Here is a 25,740-nt window from a genome sequence, read left to right on the forward strand (position 1 = left end):
GTTCAACCTCCTGCAATTCAGGAATCCTTTGCCCAAATTGGGGGTCGAAACTATGAACCTGAGATTAAAATTCTGCTGCTCTACCAACTTTATAAAAATAGTCAGCAGCATGAAAAACAAACACCAGTCAGGACATGGGCAACATACAGAGGGTTGAAAAACTTGGGAAAATAAAAACACCCTTCAAGTTTGGTTCCAAGGGAACAGGCGACATGATGCTCAGTTTATTCATGTATCAGAAGAATGAAGGGATTATAAAAGCTGGTCAGGATGCAACTTGTATCTCTTAGGATGATGGAATCTGTATTCAGATGCCTTGGTGGCTCCTAATGCATATTACAAAAACAGCCACATTCTCTTTGGATTTATCCAGTACCTGCTCCACGAAATCCCCCGCAGACATAGAGCTTCCGTTCCACGGCGCCAGCAGAGGTAGAGTTAGTTCTCAAGGAGAGAAGAGGATAGGGCATGGGAGGACCATCTCTCCAAAAATTCCTTTCAGGGTTATAGATCTCCACTGCATCAAGACATTGCCGTGACTGTCCTCTGTCTCGACCAAGACAGCCAATCCCACCTGTAGACAGAGAAAGACAAACAGACAGAGACATACATTAATGATAGCAGAAAACATGGCGGAATGCATTGCCACTAATGGCTCTTCATATCAGCTGTGTGCGCAAGGCTGTTTAAAGTTGATTTGATTGATATGATATGTCTTCTACGTCATCCACACAACATTATCCTCATCCAAGTGGTAGCGTACACTCCCCATACATTTAATTCATATTTTCCTGATCTATGGATAATGAGGGGCGGGGGCGGGAATCCAATATAAAATTGCATGTTACCCAACTGTGGATGTACTGCATTGTATGGTATGTGTGTGTTTTTAGCATGTGTATGGTGACATTTTGCTGAGTGTCTTCTACGAACACATCCCTTGCTTGGTGAGGTTCTCCTTTGTGGCTTCTGATATGGCTGAGAGTAGCACACACACACACACACACACACACACACACTTTTTTAATCTGTTGTTTTGTGCAAGTCTGGTATATTGGAAAACTTGTATGTAAAAAATATTATTTTAAAAATTGTCCATCCATCAACACCTGGAGGACTCCACGTTCCTTATTCTGTCCTATGTGCATATAAATAGGAGAAGAGAGGACTAAATGGTTTTGGTGTGCTGGAGAAACTTAAACTGTTGCTCACCCCTTAAAAAAACCAGGCTGGATGTGCATTCCATAGCAAGAGAGGCAAAACACTGCACACACCTTCTAAAGAATTAAGGATGGACAAGTGAATATATGAATGAATAAAGAAATGGTCACAAGGTGGTGTGGTATACATTGCTGCTCTTTGCCCCTTCCTTTTTCAAAATTATGGCTGGACACACCATCATTAAGGAAACACACACACACACACACACACACTGAATAATAAATTTGTCTATTGTACTGGCAGAACCACATTCCTCATTGCTGCAACCAAAGCAAGGAATGTAGTATCTGGGGAGAACCGTCTCGTTTTCCAAGGTACAAAATATTTTAGTTTGAGTGCTGGGAAAATATGATATCCCCACAGCAGAAGTGAACTGACCCCTGAAGGAAGAATGTGGACTGTGTGCAACAGATAAGAAAGAAATGCAGACTTTCTGTGCGAGCACACACACAAATGGATCAGGTGGAAATGTGCCTATTCAGATACCTCTTAATTAAACAAAACATGAATTCACTGCCTCTTTGAAAGAGAATTCCCACAACTCTATCAAAGCCAGATGTGGCAAGAAGTACATTTTGAACAGGCCAATATATTTTACTAGGCTGTGGCTGCAGTGGTTGTGCCTAAGTTATAAATGGCCAGCTCAAATGGCGCATCGTTCATAATGTGCAAGATGCTCAAAAGTTAAGCATTTTTAGTCCAATTGAAGCCAACACAACTTAGGCTGTGTTCACTCTCCTGTTTACTGTGCAGTGGAGAAGGAGGAGAGGACAGAGGGTGGAGAAAGAGATGTAAATGGAGTGGGACCCTTTCCCCATCCTCTGGACCCCCTGGGAAATTCAACAAATTTGCTGTACCTGGAACTGGGTGTGGGGAGTCCAGCTGAGTAGGATACAGCCTGAGGAAGTCCTGTCCACCTTGGGTCTGCGCATGAAAAGCAAGTCTAGAGTGAGAGACTAGAGCAGTGTTTCCCAACCGGTGTTCCGCAGCACACTAGTGTGCCGCGAGACGTTGCCTGGTGTGCCGTGGGAGGGAGGCGGGTGAGTCGGGCGGCGAGAGGTGGGGCGGCGGCAGCGAGGAGAGGCCGCCCAGCGCGGGGCTCTCGCCGTCTGCCTGCCTGGCTGCCTGCGTGGTGCTGACGTCACGGGGCTGTAACGTGCCCCACATAGGCACACGCGGGGCGGCGAGCGAGCTCCCTCCCACATCCCATCTCCGGCTCTGCACCAGGCGGTAGAGCTCGGCGAAGTCGCCGCGCTGGAAGGCCAGCAGCGCGCGCGCCTTGACTAGGCTCTCGCCCGCCTGCGCCTCCAGGCACGGCACCTCGGCATCGGGCGGCAGCAAGCCCAGGAAGCGGCCCAGCCGGCCGGGGTCGCCCGCCTGCAGCAGTGCCTCGCACACGCACGAGACCTGCTCCGCCGAGAAGCGCGTCAAGCGTGGAGGATCGGGCGCGGCGGAGGCCAGCCCCGCGCTTGGAGAGGACGCAGCAGCCGTCGCCAAACCCGATCCTCCTCCTCCTGCTCCGCCGCCGTCCTCTGGCTCTCGGCCGGGAGGAGCCTGCGGCGACGGGGCGGGCGCCGAAGTTGGCAGAAGTTGGTGCGCCTCCTCGGCAGCGCCTTCGTCCTCCTCCTCCTGCCTCTGCTCTCCTCCAGCGGTGGGGGCATGCCACCCTCCCCGGCCGGGGGGCTCGGCGGGGCCCGCGGGGAAGGAGGCCATGTTCGCGGCGTGCGGGATCGCGGCCCCCCTCGCCCGCCTCCGGCCCGCTCCCCTCCCCCTGCGCGCTGCCCTAGCCGTGCGGGTCTCCTCCCCCTGCGCCGCCGTCCCCTTTCCACATCCTAGGAGCCGCCGTCCGCCTTCCGCCCCCGGGCCGCGGCGCAGCTCCCAGCCCGGGCTGGCCTCCGCCTCCTGGGACGCGCGCCCACCCCCGCGGCCCCCCAAACTTCGGAGCAACTCTCCAGACGCTTCTCCCCCGCCTCGGTCTCCCTCCTTTCCACTTCTCTTCCCCCCTTCCTTCCCTCTTTCTTTCTCTTTCTCTCCCACCCGCCTTTCCTTCTATTAACTTTCCTTTCCCCTTCCCATGTAGAACAGTCCCTGCAAATAAAAACCTAGCATATTTGGAAGAGGGATGCTAGCCTAACCATTACCTTCTATGCTGTTACTATTTTTTTATTTTTTTTTACATAAGTAAAAAGTGACCTTTCCCCATCTGGCATGGTGGTGTGCCTCGAGATTTTTTTCATGAAACAAGTGTGCCTTTGCCCAAAAAAGGTTGGGAAACACTGGACTAGAGTGATGTCCCCTGTTTCCAGGAACTTCTATTGTGAGACTTTTGTGGGTGAGCTAAAAGTTTGCTTGGACCCTGGGTGAGAACTCAGAGGCTGAGAGGGAGGGTACATCAAAAGGAAAATGAATTGATATTGATTTATATATATATAAGTAACTTTGTATAAATATAATATTTTTATATGTACAGTGGTGCCCCGCAAGATGAAATTAATTCGTTCCGCAATTTTTGCCGTCTAATGAATTTTCTTCTTGCGAAGCACGGTTTAAACGGTTTAACAAAGTCGCAAGACGTTTTCGTCTTGCGAAGCAAGCCCATAGGGGAATTCGTCTTGCGAGGCAAATCGCGAATGAAAAAACCTTTCGTCTAGCGAGTTTTTTGTCTTGCGAGGCATTCGTCTTGCGGGGCACCACTGTAACTGTGTAATATTTGGTTCAAGTTGTCTGTTGTTGCTTTGATTTTAGAAATATTTTAATATATTAAGCAGTATAGAAATTAAATAATCAAAATAATTCATCCCTCAGTGTGTTCTCAGGGCTGGGTTTTTATTCTGTGTTCATACAACATTATCCAGAATATTTTATATATCTTCTGTTATGTTGTAAAGTACTACTGTTCGATGCATTATTATTTTAAACAAGCTTCACACTGATTCAAGTCCTTAAGCTATTTCCAATTCATCTCTAGCTAAGGTACGGAAACCTTTACATAGGGTAAAGATTAAAAAATTCCTTCCAGTAGCACCTTAAAGACCAACTAAGTTAGTTCTTGGTATGAGCTTTCGTGTGCATGCACACTTCTTCAGATATGCACACGAAAGCTCATACCAAGAACTAACTTAGTTGGTCTTTAAGGTGCTACTGGAAGGAATTTTTTTATTTTGACTATGGCAGACCAACACGGCTACCTATCTGTAATAGGGTAAAGATATAACTGTCCCCTCAATGCCCCTGGTGTGTACATAAATAGAAATGAATCTGACAATAATGAAGTTGTGCTGATGTGAACAGCTAGGAGCAAAGACCTGGAAATGCAGAGGGATTCACTGCACGGTCATGTGAACACACCATTAGTTGCATGCTGCATTGCTTCCTCTGTATTTAGATCACAGGTGCTTTTCTACCACTCCTTCCCTTCTTTAAAACCATAATGGGAAGTTTTCCTTCATCTGTGAAGTGCTGTGACTTGTGTAGGTCAAGGTTCTAGGAATGGCTCAGAGGTTTCTGAATGTCCTCAGAAGCAGATCCCCAGGATCTTGCATTAAATAGGTGGGGGTGACTTGCCATACCTATGATCACAAGCACACATTAAGGGGCCAGTATTTCTTTGTAGGGTCAGAGCTCTGATGCACACATGGAACTCCTCACATTCAAACCAATGGATGAGAGAGCTCAGTGGGCTTAAAGGAAATCATGCCTAGAATTGCTAGTTCTGTTGAAGAGAAGGGGTCAGCTTGCTGGTACCGAAGCTGCCCTGAAGCATGCACAGGCTTCTGAATGTGGTACATAAGCAATCAAAGCTTGCATGTATTTGCTGTTGGGGCTAAAAGCTCACTTCATGTATCAAGAGGCATGCAGTGTTTACTTAACACAGAATGAAATGTTAACATATCTGAAAGTGGATGTTTGCACAAAAGCACATTAATTTTAAATAAGGGGTATCTGGCTGAGTGACGAGTCTAGTATTAAAGCACTATTTGGCCTTGGATGATTGGGTGAAGGAAATCTGTATCTGAATGTGTGACTATTTTCAGCCTTTGGATGGAGGCCATGTTTAAAAGATGCTAGCATATTACCCAATAAGGAATGCACAATAAATTATATTGCTAGCTGAGCACCGCAAATGTGCAAGTACTTACGTTGGAATAAATATTTTCCCCACAAAAGTCAACAGCAAAACTTTTAACTAATCGTATGAGTTGGGATCAATCCTCTGCACAATTGCCTGGGAGTAAGTTCCACTGAATATAATGGGGCTTACTTCCAATAAATATCCACAGGATTGCCCTGCACATGTGGAGGCATAAATAACCTTGAAGTTTGATAGTCTCTTCCTTCACATGGTTTGCTACTTGAATCCACACAGCCTAAAGTGCTCAGGGAGCGTAAGAATGCACTCATTCCAGCTAGATTGCAAATGGGAGCTTTCCTTCCAATGCAACTACAGTGGTACCTCAGGTTAAGTACTTAATTCGTTCCGGAGGTCCGTACTTAACCTGAAACGGTTCTTAACCTGAAGCACCACTTTAGCTAATGGGGCCTCCTGCTGCTGCTGCGCCGCCAGAGCACGATTTTTGTTCTCATCCTAAAGCAAAGTACTTAACCTAAGGTAATATTTCTGGGTTAGCAGAATAATTATGCTCCCCCTATCCATGAATCAGACTGCAATGGGGAACAAACAGTTAACCCCCATGCCTATTGTGCTCACGTCTTGCTTGTGGGCTGCTGATTGGCCAGAACACTCAACTAGATAGGCCTTTGGTCTGATCCACCAAGCCCTTTCTTATGTTGTTATATCTCATCTAGTGTGGCTTTCAGGCAGTGGTCTTTCCTAACTCTTAAAACCTGGCATTATTTTAACTGGAGATGCCAGGAAATGAACCTGTTGCCCTCTGTGTGCAAGCTCTGCCACTGTGGCCTCTTGTATGTATCGCTCTGCTGTTGAGCTATGGGCTCCCCCCCCCCATATGATGGAGGCACAGAACAAATGATTCTCCATTCTCGGGTATCATAAGAATGAATTGCCTGCTAGAGTGAAAGGTATATGCTTCGAAAACACCACACAAACGCCTACATAACAATATAATTTTATGTCACCGCTACAACAATTTGCCAAGCCCTAATAAGCATGCTTATTATAATTCTCCTGTTGAACAAAAGAAACTCTACCAATTACCAGTAAATTGAGAGGTCTGAGCTCAGCGTTGATTGGCTAGGACAGATTTGCAGCATCCCAGAGGCATCCTCCATTTGTATGCTGCTAACAGTACACTCTGGAGCATCAGTGTTGCTGTGGTTCAGAGCAAAGTGTCCCACAGTGCATTCAGATTCTCCTAGGTGCTTGGCACATCTCACAAGCACAGAAACAGATCCATTCAAACCTTTAGAGGTCCACTCTTTCTGAATGCCCATGGCTGATTCCAGAGATGTCCTCCTCAATTTTGACCCAGCAGGAGGTAAGCCATCATATACAGAACATGTATTTTCTTATCCTTCAACAGTTAGATTGCTCACACGCGGCACACACTTATTTCAACTCTGTTTCACCATTTGTTTTGCGGGTGGGAGGAGACAGATGCCAGCAGGACATTCAGCATAGCCCTCTTCTCAAAATCTCGGCAATGCTAGCACACAATAACAATGACCTTCATGGGATACAACTGAACTTATTTTGGAGCAGTCCTGTTGGCTTCAGTAGGGCTGCTTACAATCTCCCCCACCCCCACCGAGCAGTTTTAGGTGGGCAATCTGTAATTGTTAAATTGCAGAGATGAATGTGCTAGCATGACCCATAAACTTCTGCATCCACACTGCTGAATGGAGCACCATATAATGTGCATTGATTCTATTTCCACGCCAAAGGATTATTATTTAGGAAAGGTGGAGTGACCAGTTTTAAACATAAAACGACAGCTGTGTTCTCAGATTGCCACAGGAGGGCCAGATTTTCAACAGGCACTCAAATCTGTTCCTGCATTAGCAGAACCCACATTTTGGGTGAGAAGAAAACAGATGCTTTCTGTATCAACCCTAAATAGTGAAAGAATTGGTTGTGTTGAAGATTTGGTGAGCAAATTATCTAAACTCTACTGAGTTACTGCTTCTTCACTTACTGGAGAAAATGAGGATTCACTTCAGGAGGCAATAAAATGAAGGATTTCCCTATGACATACACAGTCTTTTTTCTGCTCGCAGTATGATCATTTGGAGATTTCCCATTTAAAACAGGTTCATTATATAATTAAGTGGTTCAGCAGCATATGGTGGTCTTAGGACTTGATTCAAAGCCAGTTAGAGCAGATACAATACTTTCCATTTATAGCTCCAGGCTGCAATATGTCTTGTCACAGTTTCCAGTGCTATCTGCTTATGAGGTAAAGTACCTATTTGTTTATGCATATTTGCTTGCTGAAGCATATTGAAATTGTACCCAACAACTGGGAACTTCTCTGCCCACTGGGCTTCTTAACATTCTCTGCTTTTGTAGCTGCATCTAAGAACTTTATTAATGTGCACTGAATTTTGAGGCTCTTTGGATGCTTTCCGAATAAGATGGGCAGTTTAAAAAACCACAACCTTACACATTCATGAAATGTAAATATGTGGGGCTTGAAGTAGCAAAATGTACAATTTTGAAGATACGGTTTCCAAACATCTTTAGTAGAATCCCTAGAAGTGACTTGCTCATTTGCTTTGCTTGGTCTTGGAAAACCTTAAGCAACAGGGGATTTGGCTGGTGAGCTGTCACAGACTGCTTCAACCTCAGAGTCCTCTTTTGAGCATCAAAAGAAACAGAGGTGTACAAGGCCAGGAGCTGTTATAAATACTAGGAGGCAGGCCTTCTGCCTTTTCTTGGTCAACAGAGCAATGCATCCTGCTTGCTCCATTCCAGTTGTGAGGATAAAATGAGAAGGGCAGGTAAAAGAACCATCCCATGCTCCCTGAAGGAAGAAAGGGGTGGAGGAGGATATAATATATAAATAAATACAAATGACTTTGAGGAACAAGCTTTTTTAATGCCTTGCCTTTTGGTCGTAGTCTCAGAGTGGCAAGTACATGTCACGTCTCTGATTTAAATAGTGCCCTTGTCTGGTCAGCTGGTAAATTAGGCAGATAAAGAAGAAAAGCTCCTTAACAGCATCTTTCTTACAGCTGGCTTTGGCCATTTCCATGTACGCGTCAGACTAAGCCCCTCACATCCTCTTTAGCTGGGCATAACCTTGGTAATTAAATTTACATTTTAAAAGAATCTCTCAGCCCCTCACTAGGATGAAGCTGTTTTGGGGAGGAGCAGCAGCCTGCTGGGCATTCTGTTCCTCCTGACACAATTTGTATTATTGTCCTTATGATGGCACGGATTGATAGGTGCAGCGTCATTCGCAGTTCTGAACTCATGTCTTCACAGTAATCCTGTTGTCACAGTAATTAGCAATACTTTGTCAGCTTTGTTCCCCTTTTACAGACAGATTAACTGAGGGCTCATTCACACTTTCACTTTCCTGCAGACCCCCACCCCCGGAGGAAACCTGCCCTATGGCGCTGAATTAGAGCAAACGTCAGTTGGGTTTCCCGCGGATTAACGTTTGCTCCGATTCAGTGGTAAAGTGTGTGTTTTCTCCAGGAAAGCGGTGGGGCAAACAGAAAACCACTCAGACCTGTGCCTGGAAAGCACAGGACAAGTGGAAAGCCTCCCCCCCCCCCAATTTATTGGATTATTCTTTTGTGGCATGTAAACCTGAATTTACAAGGGTCCACCACTGTAGTATTTTGGCCAGTTGCACAGAGTGTCAGCAGCACAGTCGGCGGCAGATCTTGATGCAGCAACATGGCTGTGATGAGGCTGAAACTCTGAGGGAGATTGGTATGGGGCATTTCCTGCAACAACAGCAATGGCGTGGCTCAAGGGAGCCTGCACATATCAATCATTCCCTGTCGAAGTTGAACAAAGCAGTGTGGAGCGCCTGGGTGGCAGAGTCATACGGCACCTAGGCACTGCATTTGTCAAGGACTTGTATCATCCGGATGGCGTGCACTTATCACCTGCTGACAAAGAGAGTTGGTTGCTAGAAGTGTACTGGGGCCTGTGGAGTTGGTGGAGTTGTAGGTGGTTTTGGTGGCAAGCCAGCAAAGTGGGGGCCGGCTCATGTGGTGGATAAGACATTGTCTTGAATCCTTGGTCTATTCCCAGAATGGGTGTGTGAGAAGGTAGATTATCCCCTTGCAATTTTCAGTGTACCCCAGTAAAGGGGTCTGGGTGGAAGATTCTGTCCTGAAGCCCAAATAGGGAGTGGGCGGGCCAAAGAACGTCCAATGGTGGCCGGGGTGGGGGCAGCTTAGTTGATCTGCATCTTGAGGCAACCTAGGCACAACCCATATCAACAGCTTCAGGCAGGAGGCCAAGTCAGGCTACATACCCAGTGTGTAAGCCAATGCCTACCTACATCTGTAATCAATAACGTGGTGGCCATTTTCAATTCCAGAATGTTGTTATGTCAATTTTTTCCACCTGTTTAATGCCTTCCCTACTTCCCATCCGCAGGGCACAGTCCTCATGAGCTTGCAAGGGGCCACAAACCCACAGTAAGCTCTGTTGTGGACAAGCCCAACATTGCATCAAGCAAGTATTATCCAACACTTTGCAGTCCATTTCCCCACCACTTTCCTTGCAGGTCAAGGCATCGGACTTCCCATAACCCAACCCATATAAATAAGAGACCAATCAGACTGGGGTTTTGGGTCAAAACAGGCCACAGCTTTATTTAATACAGATGAAAGAGGTTTGGCTTAGGCATGGGGCAATCAAAATACTTCTGGCCCACCTGCCAGAAGTGACGCATCGTCAGTCCAGGCGGGGGTTCCAAAGACTTACATCAAATAGGGTGACCCCCGCAGGGACCACCATCTGGGGGAGGGCCTTTGGCCCCCCCCCGGCACATGGACATGACCACTTCCCCCGGATCCCTTTAACGGGATACCCCTGCGTTTGGAGGGGCAGGCGGGGACTGCAACCTCCCCTCCATCCAAAACAAGGGATTGCGCCAATGCTCAACCAGTTGTGACAAATTGCTATGAGGTAGGAAAAAACCACCAGGTCAGTGCCAATGCAAATTCCTAGTGGGAAAATTCCTACCCGGCCCTGTAAAGAACAGTGACCACTGTAGCCGCAGCGAAGTCATTGCCTATCAGTGTAAACAGTAGGTGGGTGGGATGGGGTGAAAACCCAGTGCAGGAACAAACATGCTGTGCCCCAGGTGTGGGCTGCTTAAATGGGCAGGGGGCGTATCCGAGGGAAGCCCACCGTCAGCTCCATTGGCTCCTTCCCCTGGCTCCACCCACGTCTCAGCCTGCATCCCCATTAGCCAATGCAGGGTGCAAGCTAAGATCCAGCTCCTGATAGGCAGTGGGGGTTATGCCTCCTCCGCCTATCAGGAAGGGCACTGCCGTTTGAATTCCACCGCCGGGGCCCCAGTGAAGCTTCTTCTGTCCAGCAACACCGCCGCACCAAGAGAGGTGAGTAGACTTATTGCAAAAAGTCTGATCTTTTGGAGAAAGTAGTTAGTTTTGCAAGAGTTTTAAATCAGCTTGAATTGTGCGGCCTTAATTTGCTCGGATGTGAGTGAATCCCACCTGAAAATAGTGACAGCCTGGGAGCATCTTCACAAAATGTTCTGATGTGCAGTCAGGGCTGTGAGTGACAAGTCAAGGGAACTATCCTCAAGGCTCTTTCCTTCATTTACTCCAAACAGCATTTTCAAAAGGTCCCTCATTGCAGGTACTCCCTCTGTCACTGTTATTTCAAAATGAAAATTGCAATCAAAAGATAATAATTTTGCAGCGCTGCAGTTCTGAAACAAAGCAGGGGATTTATGTTGAACTGGAACAGAATGTGTACAGTTCTCTTAATAGTGAAAAGCCAGCTTTGACAGGGCATTCAAAATCATTATGTACTGCTGCGTGCGTAAGCCCAGGGAGGGAAATTGGACACCTCCTCATCAGAAAATGATGGTAACTACTTGGAAAGACACCAATTTCAATTATGTTGGGGGCTTGGAAAATATTTTTTTTTCGGGGGGGGGGGGAGATGCAGTTCAAAATAAATAAATTTAAAGACACCCTGATGAATAGTTTGGCGCTCAACTTGCATTTGCCTTATGGGTATGCTCCTATGGGAAAGGCCTTCTGATTCCAGAATACCTGCTTGTTTCCTGTGTGACCCAGATATACCACAACAGAGGACTCAAATTGTAGTTTCATTCCAGGCACATTTCCTCTCCCCGGTTATATGCCTGACAGATATAAAATAATTGGGATGGGGCAGAGAAACCAGGCCACATCAATGTTTGCAATGGCTTCACAAATGTACAGTAAGCGGTGAGTGCCCTTGTAAGGTTCTTTTAAATGAATCCAATTCCTAGGAGAAGACATCTAGCCCTCACTACAGTTTTCTGTGCATTCCTAAGTGATAGCTTGAAGCTTCTCAAAGACTTCTAGAACCAGCAGATAAAACAGGTGAATGCTCCATGAAAAGACCAAGGCAAGCTTTTGTTCCCTTTAGGTTTCGTTCTGTTGCTATGGAAGCCAAAAACTCCAGTCTAAATCCTAATAAGAGATATGATCATCACTGCAATATAACAAAGAACCCTGGATGGAGCATTTTTTTCCAGAGGGGCAGCCATGCCTGCCTGTTGCAGCAAAATCAACCAAGCGTCATGCGGTACCTTAAAGACTAACACATATTTTTTTATTGTAGCACAAGCTTTCACAGACTTGAAGATCTATGCTGTAATGAAATGTGCTAGTCTTTAAGGTGGCACAAGGCTCCTTGTTGATTTTGGAGGGAACCTGTTTTCTGCCTGCAATGAAGGGCAGCTGTGCCGACGGTGCTGACTGTAGGACTCTCTTCACCCCAAAAGCCCTCCCTGCATTGCTGGTGCTGAAGGGCAACACCAAAAGATATATGATTGTGACTAGTTATGATCATCTGGAGAAGCGTGCTTAGGTGTCCTATGTGTTAGAGAGGCCCAACTGGCTTCAACTAGAAGTTGAGCCTTTAGTGTCACTGGTCCCATGCTGTGGGACATTCTTCCAGCTGAGATTCGCCAGGCATCCTCACCTTTGACTTTCAGGCATCTCTTGAAGACCTTGTTATGCCAACAGACCTATTTAAGTAGCTGCTTAAAACTGCCAGTGATTTATTTTAACAGTGCTTTATTGTATACATTTAGTTGTACGCTGCCATACCCTCCAACATTTCTCCGATGAAAACAGGGACATCCCATTCCATAATGATAATTTTACTATTTATGCCCCACGTACCGTATCTTATTGGGTTGCCCCAGCCACTCTGGGCGGCTTCCAACATATATAAAAACATAGTAAAACATGAAACATTTTTTTTTAAAAAATCCCTACATAGGATTGCCTTCAGAAAGCTCAGGAGTCAGATAATTCCATACCCTCCAACATTTCTCCGACGGAAATAGGGACGTCCTAAGGAAAAGCGGGATGTTTCAGGATAAAATCAGAAACCGGGATGGCCTCTCTAAATCAGGGATGTCCCTGGAAAATAGGGACACTTGGAGGGTCTGCCCTGCCCTGATTTTTTAATGAGATGGTGGAATCATTATAAATTAAAAAAGGGAAGAGTCCCACTTAGCAGCTGTGCATCAAGATTATTATTAATTTTTCAAAGTTCCTTTTCTCCTGTTGATGTTTCTCTTGGGTTGTGTTTATGCAAATAAGGATTTTTGAGTTTACACAAATAAAGGTTTCCCTAGGCAATCAGTTGATAACAATTTATTGTGGCAGATCCAAATGTATTTCCTCAAAGGAATGTTGCTGTTATCTGAATTAGCAGCAGCACGTAACATGTAATATTTTGAAGCTGGGAAAACACAATATTCTTTCCATCCGAAAATTTGGTTGTGATTCTTAGGGCTGTTCAGAGTGCTGTTGTGCAGAATCCAAGGCAGGGAACAGTGGAATGCAATTGTTCCAGTGCAATACTACCACCAAATAAAGTTCAAGGGCAGTGGTGCGTGAGAGAGGGTCTTTGCTGTGGTGGCCCCTTGTCTGAGGTGAATCTCACACCAACATGGTTGGTTTTTCATCTACGGGTGCAGGCACACCTCTTTCTCCAGGCCTTTTGTGGGGAGAGTGATGGCGTGCAGTCACCTTCTTCCATGGAATGCTCTTTCTATTATTTTAACTGACTGTTTTATGATGATTTATATTTTCAATTTTATGTTGGATTTATGCATGGCAAACTGCAGTTAAAAAATGCTGCAGGTAAACAGGAAATAATGAAAGAAGTGTCTCACATACCCTTTGAACTGAGCATTGTAGATAGGGATGAAGTAATGTTAGAATCTGAGCAATCATGTGTGTGTCTTCAGCAAAAGTGCCGGAAGAAACAGAGGCACACAGTACACACCTGTGTGGATATGCTCTGCCCATGAAATTTCCCGGTGCGTCTCCCAGGAGTGACAGTAAAAACAGGACAGTCCCCAAAATAAGAAAGTATGTCATCAAAGGGCTGCTGTTGTTTTTGAGCTAGTAGTGCAGTTCATTTCCCACATCTACCCATTTTGATAGTGCATTAGACCTATGGATCAACAGTGATCAGAAACGCCCCCATCTTCTACTGGAACATGTGATTTGTTGCTGACTTTTGCATGATTTAAAGTAGTATCACAGCACTTTAAACAGTCATGGCTTTCCCCAAAGAATCCTGGGAACTGTAGCTTGTTAAGAGTGCTGAGCGTTGTTTAGAGACTCCCACATTCCCCTCACAGAGCTGCAATTCCTAGAGTGGCTTAACACAGTGTTTTTCAACCACTGTTCCGCGGCACACTAGTGTGCCGCGAGATGTTGCCTGGTGTGCCATGGGAAAAATTGAAAAATTCAAAAGATTTTTTTTTTAAAAAAAAGTCAAATTTTCGCCCACTAGGCGGGCGCTGGACTGTGTCCACCCTATTTTCCATCCATCCTGGGTGGGGATCAGATTGGATGGGATCGGATGAGAGCGGATAGGCGGTCCGCTCTCATCCGATTCCCCATAGAGAGCAGCGGGGCTCTGACATCTCCCTCTCCGCACACAGTGGTGGTGTGCCTCGTGATTTTTTTCATGAAACAAGTGTGCCTTTGCCCAAAAAAGGTTGAAAAACACTGGCTTAACAGTCCATTTCTCCTCCCAGGAACTCTGGGAATGGTAGCTCAAGAACGCAGTTTCTCTTGCAGCTCTGCCGCCTGGAGAATGTGTGCAGGGGATAGCTTCTGCATCAAAATCTCCATGCAACTGGAAAACTTTTAGGTCAGAAAAAGGATTCCTAGGTACCCACCATACATGTGAAGTGCACAACTTTCCCCCCAAAGTCCTGGGAACTGTAGTTGACCTTCCGCAGAGCTACAATTCCCAGCATTCTGAACAAACTACAGTTTTCATGATTCATTGGGGGGAGCCATTGTTTTTAAATGTATGGTGTGTATGCCGCCTGAATATCTGAAATATTTCACTATGGGTGATATTCAGCTATGTCTTAGACTCAGGGCTCGTCCACACTTCCGCTTGGCCTGTGCTTTATAGGCAGAAACCCAAGCGGTTTTGTCTTTGCCCCTCTGCTTTCCCCTGGAAAACCCACTCTTAAGTAACAAATCAGAACAAGCGGCAATCCGCAGAAAACTTGATTGCCATTTGCTCTGATTCAGCAATAAACAGTGGGTTTTCCCAGGGGAACAAAAGTGTGGATGAGCCCCAAGTTAGGTCCACGAATTTCAATGGGGTTACTCTGAGTAAAACTTACTTAATACCACCCAATGTGTCTGTGCTTGTCTTTTTAGCATGTAAAAGGGGGCAGAATTTTCATCCAAACAGCATTCCCTAGTGCCATAATAATAATAATAATAATAATAATAATAATAATAATAATAATAAAAAAAAAAATTTTATTTATATCCCGCCCTCCCCAGCCAAAGCTGGGCTCAGGGCGGCTAACAACAATCAAATAATCAGTCAAATAATCACACAATCTAAAATATTTCATTATAAAATTAATTAAACCAAATTGATGGCAACCAATTATGCAGAATTATGTGCAGGTTGCCAGAGGAGGGAGTCAGGCTGCGCCCTGACCAAAGGCCTGGCGGAACAACTCTGTCTTGCAGGCCCTGCGGAAAGATGTCAGGTCCCGCAGGGCCCTAGTCTCTTTTGACAGAGCATTCCACCAGTTTGGAGCTGCAGCCGAGAAGGCCCTGGCTCTAGTTGAGGCCAGCCTAACCTCTCTGAGGCCTGGGACCTTGAGGATGTTATTATTTGCAGACCGTAGGTTTCTCTGTGGGGCATACCAGGAGAGGCGGTCCCGTAGGTACGAGGGTCCTAGGCCGTATAGGGCTTTAAAGGTTAAAACCAGCACCTTAAACCTGATCCTGTACTCCACCGGGAGCCAGTGCAGCTGGTATAATACCGGATGAATGTGCTCTCGCAGCGAAGACCCCATAAGGAGTCTCGCCGCGGCATTCTGCACCCGCTGGAGTTTCTGGGTCAGTCTCAAGGGCAGCCCCACGTAGAGCGAGTTACAATAATCCAGTCTGGAGGTGACCGTCGCATGGATCACAGTGGCTAGGTCAGGACGAGAGAGATAAGGGGCCAACTGCTTAGCTTGGCGGAGATGAAAAAATGCCGCCTTTGTTATAGCTGTAATCTGCGACTCCATAGAGAGGGAGGTATCGAAGATTACACCCAAACTCTTAACGGACGGTGCTGGCACTAATTGCACCCCCGCAAGAGATGGGAGTTGCCCCCCTGATCCCATATCTTCCCGCCCCAGCCAGAGGACCTCTGTCTTCGAAGGATTTAACTTCAACCGGCTCCCACGTAACCATCCAGCCACAGCTTCCAGACATCTGGTCAGTGTGTCTGGGGCCGAGTCAGGATGGCCATCCATCAACAGATAGAGTTGGGTGTCATCAGCATACTGATGGCAACCCAGCCCAAAACTCCGGACAAGCTGGGTGAGGGGGCGCATAAAGATGTTAAAAAGCATCGGGGAGAGAATTGCACCCTGAGGCACTCCACACACCAAGGAGTGGCGTGATGACAATTCCCCCCCAAGCGCCACCCTCTGTCCCCGACCAGAGAGAAACGAGCGCAGCCATTGAAGGACTGTGCCCTGGATCCCCACGTCGGCAAGGCGGTGGTCCAGGAGTTCGTGATCGACCATGTCAAAGGCTGCTGACAGATCTAGAAGAATCAGCAGCCCTGACCCGCCTCGATCCAGTTGCCTGCGGAGATCATCTGTTAGGGCGACCAGAGCCGTCTCGGTCCCATGACCAGCGCGGAAGCCGGACTGGAATGGGTCCAGAGCAGATGTTTCATCCAGAAACCTACCAAGCTGTTCAGCAACCGCTCTCTCAATCACCTTACCCAGGAATGGAAGATTCGAGACCGGGCGGTAATTGGATAGATCTGAGGGCTCTAATGATGTTTTCTTTAAGAGCGGACGCACCACCGCCTCCTTCAGTTCCCCTGGGAATATCCCGGTGCCAAGGGACAAATTGATGATATCCCCCAGGGGGCCCCGCACCTCGTCTGGACACGCTCTAATCAGCCATGACGGGCACGGGTCAAGAGGACAGGTGGTGGGCTTTCCAGCTTGGAGGAATCTGTCCACATCAGCTGGAGATATCCGGTCAAAGTGGTCCAATACTGGACCCGAGGACAGTCGAGGGGCCTCCAGTTCCTTTATTGTATCCAAATTGGCAGAGAGGTCATGGCGGAGCAACAGGACCTTCTCCGCAAAAAAGCTCGCAAATGCCTCACAGCTGTGTGTCAGATTGTTATTTAAATTTGGCTGTCCTTCAAGGGACGTTAAAGACCGAATTATACTAAATAATTGCGCCGGGCGAGAGCTAGCGGATGCAATGGAGGCCGAGAAGTAAGACTTCTTAGCAGCCTTCACTGCCATCTCATAGGTTTTCATAAAAACCCTATAAGATGTTCTTGAGGCTCCGTCACGGGCACCCCGCCATACTCGCTCTAGCCGTCTGAGGTCCCGCTTCATTTTCCGAAGCTCCTCGGTAAACCAGGGAGCCCGGTTTCTGCGGGGTCGCAGAGGGCGCTTAGGTGCGATCTCATCGATGGCTGCCAGGAGCTGGGTATTCCAGCCCTCAACAAGTTCAGTCAATGAGTCGCCAGGGGGAGCAAGGTCCCGCAAGGCTTGACGGAATCTATCCGGGTCCATCAGCCTCCGTGGGCGAGCCCAAATCGGCTCGCCACCTAAGCAGGGTGGGGGTGGAAAGTCAATCCTGGCTTTCAGAGCGTAGTGATCAGACCATGGCACCTTCATCGAAGGAGACATGATCACATCTATACCGGCGCCAAAGATCAAATCCAGCGTGTGGCCTGCTTGATGTGTGGGGCCCGAAACAAACTGGGAGAGCCCTAGTGTCGCCATGGAAGACACCAGGTCCAGAGCCTGTGAGGAGGGAGTGGCATCAGCGTGGAAGTTGAAGTCTCCCAATACCAATAGGTTAGGGAACTCCAAGGCCCAGCCGGCCACCGCCTCCAGCAGGCCTGACATAAATACACTTTCCCCTCCTCCTTCAATGTGAAGAAAGAACATTATTTGTTTTATCTGGGAAATAGTTCATATGTCACAGCATAACTACAGCAAACCAGCAGAGACATCTTTGTGTTATCAAAGCCATTAATGCTTCCGAGCTTTCTATATCACGCTTGGATAGCTCTGCAATCAAAAAGCGTTTTCGCTCTGCAAGCAATGAGTTTAATGGATTTTAAATTTTAACAAATCTGTGTTTATAAAACACATATATAAATGGGAAGGAAGACACGGCCATTAAGAAGCTGGGATTATCAAGCAAGCTTTGGATGTAAAAACACAATGTGGTGTCAGCGAAAGGATATTATCCTCAGCATTTCAGCCCTGAACTGCAGGGCTGGCCAGCTTGCAGCAAAGGTGCTAGAAGTGGCACAGGTGTTGGGAGTCTGTGTGGTACACCTGGTGGAAACAGGAGAGGCTGCGTGGTTGGCTAGAGAGTCAGGTTTCTACTCCTACCAGCATCTTCAGAATTGTCTACTTTTTAAAATTAATAGACTAGAGGCAAAACCACCCCACAGAACAGTGCATGGCCCACAGTGCACCACCCTGAACTCCTGGTAGGAGAAGTGGGATAGAAATGTATAAACAAACAAACAAACAAACAAACAACCTTCAATTTCCCCAGCCCAATGTCTTACCTCAACAAGGTGACATGAGCAAAAACATTTCTTTTGAAACGTTTGACCTTTTGTTCATTCCCTACCTTTTCCAAAAAATGACACCTTGAATTCCATGTCAAATGGAGACTATAGTAACTCTGACCTCATTAAGCTCATTAATTGCAATCAGTGAGTTGCTGGTGTTGTTGTTGTTTTTTTAAAAAATAGTGCTTTACAACTAGCGCTGCCTCTTTAATGGAAGAAGAAAAGGGGGGATACTCCTGCAACTGAGCACAGTTTGTGAGCAAGGGAGAGAAACTAATCTTTTTCTCTCTCTCTCTTTCTCTCCAAATAATTCACTGTTAAATTGATCTTTGGAATACACAATGGGTTTAATAGCTGTAATCTCTCTTGTAACATTTCTCTTCACTAGTCCCAGCAGTCAAGCTGAGAGCCTGAGCCCATACATTGCTCTCTCATTCTCTGTAAACCAGCTCTGCATAACTGGTTCATGAAGAAATAAAGGAGCAATAAAGATAGACCTGGCAAGCTCTTCTAAGACTGAAATGGAAAAGCATTTCAATTTGTTATGGTTGCCCCTTGGGCCAGAAAGGCTGCCGTCTATGCTTATCTGGAAGTAAATCCCACCAACATCAATAGGACTTGCTCCAAAGTAAATGTGGTTGGGATCAGAGGATAAGTGTGTGCTAAGCCGCACAATTGGTTTAGCAAGCTTGGCAGCAAGACAGGAGGGAGAAACTGGGCTAGGTAAAGCAAACAGAAGCCCGCCTAAATACTTCCCATAATTTGTTTCCAGAAACTGGACGGAGGCTGTATAAACACCACACATTTAAAGCACATTCCACCCAAATCCTAGGAATGGTAGTTTATCCTGCACAGAGCTACAATTCACAGCATCCTGAACAAACTACAGTTCCCAGGAGAGAGAGAGAGAGTGTGTGTGTGTGTGTGTGTGTGTGTGTGTGTTAAATGGAGGGTCGAAGTTGTTCACAGCTTTTACTGTTTCACAGTCAGCTCTTGGTAAATCACTCACTTCACTGTCAAACACACAGACCAGAACTGAGCTGATTCGCTATCACTCTAAGAAACTCCTAAAATAAATACAGTAATGTGTTTACTTTAGAAATAGTGTAATTTATTCAAACCAAACCTGCTTACTAGAGCAATGCAGCTTCCTGCCTATTCTAACTTTCCTTTCTGGAGAGATCCCTGGGTGCCGTTTCAAATAAGTATTTTATGATGGAGATATTCAGAATTTAATTGATCCTCACTTAACTGCTTAAAACTTTAAAAAGAAGCTCTCAGCAAGAGCCCCAGGGAAAACGGGATTTTAATGAGGTGGAATTCCAGACTGAGGAGGATAAACAAAGATTCTTTGATTTCCAAGCCTTTTCTAATAGGATTTCTCCTTTAATTCCTTCTGTATGTTCTTATTTATAAAAAAAAAATCAGGGATTACATAACAGGCAAACAATGCAGCATGAACACCCTTAATGGTAAGGCTGTAGCCCTTGCTGATGACTTATATTTCACAGACTGTCATTCTTCTGGGACTGTTTTTAAGTTTGTGCCCTTGGCAAGGCTTTTTTCTAATTTGCCCGTTGCTAGTAATGAGTTTTCACAGACTCAGCTGTGAGGGATTTTTTTTTTTTTGCCTCTCTCTTTTTTTAATGTGAGAGATTAAAATGCATGACCTCAAACAGTGCCTTCCCCCATCTGGTTTTCTTCCAAAAAGTGGCTGAATTCAATTGGCTCTGTCATTAGGAACACAATACTACTCTTTCTTGGGCTTCTGAACAAATATAGTTATGTTCCTGGGAAAATATGGAGAGAAAGAGCTAAGATCAGTCAAATACTGTGAAAAGAATAAAGGGTTTGGAACCTCAGGAAATGCTCTTCATTTCCTTCAAAAGACTGTGTGGCATTTAAGTAGTAAGGGAGTCTTGAGGAATTTTAACCAATGCATCAAGACAGGAAATCTGATCAAAGACACAGCACAGGTTCCCAGTTAATAATGCTATCAGATGCCCAAGCAACCTGAGCTTCATTCTCATCGGAATGTAAGGGGACTGTCATCTTGGATCAGATTTGTGTCCATCTATTCCAGCATTTTATATGCCTGAGTAGCCGAAGTCAGAAACCTCAGACTAAGGTTGTAAGGAGCCGCATGTGCAGCGTTGGGAACACTGAATGAGTCCCACGTAGATCATTGAAGGCCTGCCAATCACATTAAAAACATGAAAGCTGGGCATGGTTTCTTCTGGCTATACATTTGCTTTGGGAGGAAATGCACCCCTGAGATAAATTGAAATTCACAGAGCGACATTCCTATGGTGCCAGCCACTTAGCCGCAGCTATCACTTTGACATGATTTTAATCCAGGGGTAGTTTTGTAAAATGCTCAATTTATTTATTATTCAGAAGATTTATAAACCGATCAAAAAGCACGCCAAGTGGTATACAAATAAAATAGGTAACGGAAGGCCTACTGCCAATAATATTTTCGCACAGGGTAACAGCAATGGGAAATAAGGTTAAAAAGTGGTATAAAAGCCAGTACTAGATGATGGCACTCCCAATCGCGGAAGATCCCCTTGGCCCTGTCTCTAGGCCTTCCACCGGCTAAGGCCCCACCTGCACTATGATCTTTAAGCAATATCATGCCAATGGGAATCTTGGGAACTGTAGTTTGTTAAGAGTGCTGAGAGTTGTCAGGAGAGCTCTGCTCCCCTCACAGAGATATAATTCTCAGAGTTCTCTGGGAAGAGGGATTTCTTGTTACATCGCTCTGGAAACCGGAACTACAATTTTCAGAGTGGTTAAACAATCCCTCTTGCCGGGAACTCTGGAAATGGTTTCCTAACAACTCTCAGGACCCTCAACAAACTACAGCTTCCAGGATTCTTTTGGGGAAGCCTTGAAGTCATACAGCAGGGCCTTTGGCAGATGGGGCCAAATACATTTTTACTCTGGAAGGAGGTTGACCTGCTGGACTGAGAAGTTTTAGTGGTTTAACCCCTTGTTTTAGGATGCTTTTATTGCTGTATCCATTTCTGTGTAATTTTAAAGTTGCTGCAAACCACTCTGAGCTCCATTACCATAGTGGCAGGCAGGGTGGGATATTGATATGTATCTTCTAAAAATAAATAAATTCTGATGTTTGATTAGCATCATCATCATAATTTATTATTTGTACCCCGCCCATCTGACTGGGCTTCACCAGCCAGTCTAGGCGGCTTCCAACAAAGATTAAAAATATATTAAAATGTCACACATTAAAAACATCCCTGAACAGGGCTGCCTTCAGATGTCTTCTAAATGTCAGGTAGTTGTTTATCTCTTTGACATCTGATGGGAGGGCGTTGAAACATGCCCTTGAAACATGGTCTCTCCTTTTCTTGCTCTGCAGGGCCAGCCCTACCCGTATGCAAAGTGAGGTGTCTACTTCAGGCAGCTGATTGTGTTATGAAAGGACAGTAAATTAATATGGAATGTATTAGTATTTTATGTTTGCCATCAACAAGAGGAAGACGCCCTTGTAATATTTTTCTGTTTCTGGTGGCAAAATAAGTGAGACAGCTCCCTGGGAACTATGCATCTGGTCTTGCAGGATGGAGAATGCCATTTGCGGCTCCACTCTCAGCAGCAAAAGTGTCTTCCTGGTCCAGCCCTGCTGGCATGGCTAACCACACTTGCAGTTTAGCACTAAACTGCCAAAGCAGCAGTACAGAAAGCTTCTGCCTGTCACAATCCTAACAGTTCCTCTATGGAAGGTGGTGGTGGGGGGAACCATTGTGAATCCTTTTCTGAACACAGCTGTTTGACACTTGTGAAGCAATTAATGTCTCGAGGAATCATGGCTCCCAGACTAGCAAGCTGTGTGAGTTTTCTGTTCTCACGGCAGCCACCATTCTTTGGCCTGTCACCTCCATCCAGCTCTTGCAATTCTCATTCTGTCATTGCTGTCATAGGAATGATCAAGAGCTGAGCTAGCCAGAATGAGGCTGTGATGCTATGTAAACCTGTCTGGAAGGAAGCCCCACTGAAATCTATTGGACGGCTTTCACCAAACATGCGTAAGATTGCGCCACAAGAAAACTTTCAACTTGCACGTTGCAATGTTATAATCTACCTTTCTCTCTGTCTAGGTAGGACACCTTCAGTATTGCCTTTAAAGCAAAGATTCATAACTCACATCACCTTGCAGTTCCTCATCATTGAATGTGCCCCCACCAGACCCCAACTGCATGCCATATTTGCATGATGTTATCTGGAATCACAATGCAAAATAACAATGACATTCTGCCTGTAACTAGATAAGGAGGAGACAACCTGTGGCCCTCCAGAAGTTGCTGGACTACAACTCCTGTCACCCCTGAGTATTTGCCATGCTGGCCAGAGCTAATGGGAGCTGGAATTCAACAACAGTTGGAGGGCAATGGGTTTTCCATCCCTATTGTAAAGATTGGTTTAGCCATAACACTCTTTGTTCACCCTTTTAAAATAGAAAAAGTTGGGTTGGACATATACCCCAAGCCTGGGGTAAATAAGCAATTAAAAGAAATGGAATCTTCTGTGACTACCTGACAGTTTTCAACCTAAACTGTTGAAAATCATTCCAAAATTGTTATACCACTAGGAAGTGTAAATCTGGAATAAAGCCACTGCAATTTCTTTTTGGCAGTTTGCAGTGGTGCTGAGGGAAAAAAACCCACATCTGATTTTGCGTGAGAAAGCCAGGAAATTGAGCACAGACTGACAATTGACAGGATGTGTTGCAGACTGAATCTCCTTCTTGAGAGAATATCAGCAACAGATCGTGTGGAAAAGAGTTTGTGTTGATTCAATCCAAAACTGAAGGTCGAGCACAAATGCTTCATGAACTTCGGTTTTGGGAGACATATGTATATTTGAAATGAAAAGCTTATGCATCCAACCTAGTATGAGTCATGAACCCTTTATCATTGACTAAATCTTATTCTGCCCCATGTGGTCTGAATTATGACACCTTTGCTGAAGGATGCATGCATATAGCAATGAGGATTAAACTATATGTTAAATGAAAAAGTGCATAAGTTAGCCCTATGGCCCTTTGCTCCCAGGAAAAGCCACTTTGGGATGCAAGATTGGGGGGGCAGAAACAGCAAGGAGAATAGGCTCAGCCTTTTCCCCCCTTGCACACATTAATTCTCTGCTCCCAATCACTCACTCCCCAGATGGTTTTACCTGTGAAAGAGGCATGCTGGGCTTCTATCTGATTATAACAAGTAGTTAGGACCTTAGCAGAAATCATGTTGATCAGGTATTCAGCAGGGAGGGGAAGCAAAAGGGACTAAATCCAGCCTCCCTGGATTTAGAGTTATGGATTTAGAGTGCCAGTGAGAAGAAACATGCTCAGGCCCCATAAAGTTCTTTATCTATTCCCATTCTCTTCCATTCCCTTTCCTTCTTTGTGAATAAAACTGTGTCATCACGTGTCAACAAAAATCCCTTGTTTGTTCCCCAAGATGCTTGAAGGGAGAATTACAATGTGCTTATTAGTGATCCCTTCAAGAGCACCCAAAATTAATAAGGACAAATGCACATGGAGAGAGCTGTTCTTATTTTGCTAGTGCTCCTGTACATATTTGTTTGATTGCCAGAAAGAAAGGTGGGCCATTCCTAGCTTACTGATACCTGGGGCCCCTTTTAGAATGGCTTTATATTATCACCACTTTGGGCCTGGGTGTCAAACCTGTGGCCCTCCTGATGTTACTGAACTCCAACTCAAATAATCCTCAGCCATGCTGATGGGGATGGTGTGAGCTGGAGTCCTAAAGCATCTGGAGTGCTACAGGTTCCCTACCTATGACCTCAAGGGTACTTTCCTCTTGTCTCAGTGCCTTTTCTTTAACCTACAATACGGAGGGGGGGGGTGAAATCTTTCACTTGGCAGAGGCAAATTGCTGGGGAAAATAAAAAGTGGCTGCCCTATCTGTTAAAAATCTGTTTGCTCTTACCCAGGACATAAATCTCATTGTTGACTACAGCTGTGCTGAAGCGGTACTTCGAGTACTTCATTGGCGGGCACTCTGTCCATTTGTCTTGGCCTGGGTCATAGCGCAACATTCTGTTGCTTAATCGATCAGGCTCATCGTCAGGAAGATCCATCTGTATGAAATATGACAACCATATAATAATACAACATTTGGAGCCGTCCGGGCACGCCTGCATGCTATTAATCATGGAAGGCAGCTGAGCAGATAAATAACATAAACACATCAATTATAGCAGCGAAGTGATTCATACTCACTAGGCTTTAACAGCACCCATGACTTGTGGCTGGGAAATACATTGTGGAAGGCACATGAATAACGGCACATTTATATTCTGCAGTTAGGGAGCTGAGGATTTGGGTAATAACAAGCCATCTACGGACACAGCGCTGACAGAGCATAGCTCTTTTTAGAAGGCTGCTCTGAAGTCTCCGGAAGAAAGTAAAAACCTCTTTATCCCCCCACCCCCCGAGATGGAATTTTAAAACGTTCCTCTTCTCCCAGGCCTTTGGTTAATTAAACAATATACTGTATATGACTTTTTAAACTGGAGAGGGGTAATTGTTTTTGTTTGTTACTATGTTGTTATTTTTGTGTTTTTATATTGTAAACTGCCCTGTGATCCTCTGATGCAGGGAGGTATAGAAATTTAATAAATAAATAAATTTTAAGTTGTTTTTTTCGGGTTGTTCAAATGTTTCCAGAGGTGCTTTGAAGATTTGTGAATGAACACTTTGGGGGATCATTTATTAATGCCAAAGCCATAGATAGATAGATAGATAGATAGCTGATAGATAGATAGATGCACATTTTATTTTGCACGTAATCTGAATTTACTCAAGCACTTCCCCCTATCACTTCTATGTACTGTCTTTCTCTTTCACGCACACCCTGGTAAAAAGCCCAGCAAAGGTATGGCCGGCTTCTGTACACCATATGAACAAGAGTAACTCACAGGTTATTGCCAATCTCGGTATCCCCGGGAGGGGGGGGAGACAAGTGAACAAAGCCTAATGGTGCTTTCTTAAGCTGATGGTGTTGATCGCTGAGAACAAGGGGTGTTTCAGCAACGGGTGTGCTTTCTTCTATGGCTGACAAAGAAAAGACCAAGATAGACTGTAGTTCAGGTGAGGGGAAGCTTTGGCCCTCCAGATGTTACTTCAGCCCCAGATAGCATGGCCAGCGATGGTCAGGGATGATGGGAGTTGCAGTTCAGCAACATCTGGAGGGCCAAAGATTCCCCACACC

General features: G+C 45.6%; 1 protein-coding gene across 2 annotated transcripts in view; it reads right to left on the minus strand.

Moving 5' to 3' along the window:
• The window catches only part of KBTBD12 (kelch repeat and BTB domain containing 12), a 56,175-nt gene that overhangs the window by 16,624 nt on the left and 13,811 nt on the right, over positions 1-25,740 (minus strand). Inside the window, exons 4-5 of one of the 2 annotated variants that reach the window (XM_082209825.1) lie at positions 24,457-24,607; positions 377-574 (exon numbers count right to left, since the gene is read on the minus strand). In XM_082209825.1, the coding sequence (XP_082065951.1) occupies positions 377-574; positions 24,457-24,607 (349 nt within the window). Of the gene's footprint in view, positions 1-376; positions 575-9,951; positions 11,009-24,456; positions 24,608-25,740 lie in introns of those variants that run through there. The other variant, XM_082209826.1, reaches the window with a different exon arrangement.

The sequence above is a fragment of the Podarcis vaucheri genome (assembly GCF_965113315.1).
Source record: "Podarcis vaucheri genome assembly, chromosome: 2".
Classification (NCBI taxonomy): Eukaryota; Metazoa; Chordata; class Lepidosauria; order Squamata; family Lacertidae; genus Podarcis; species Podarcis vaucheri.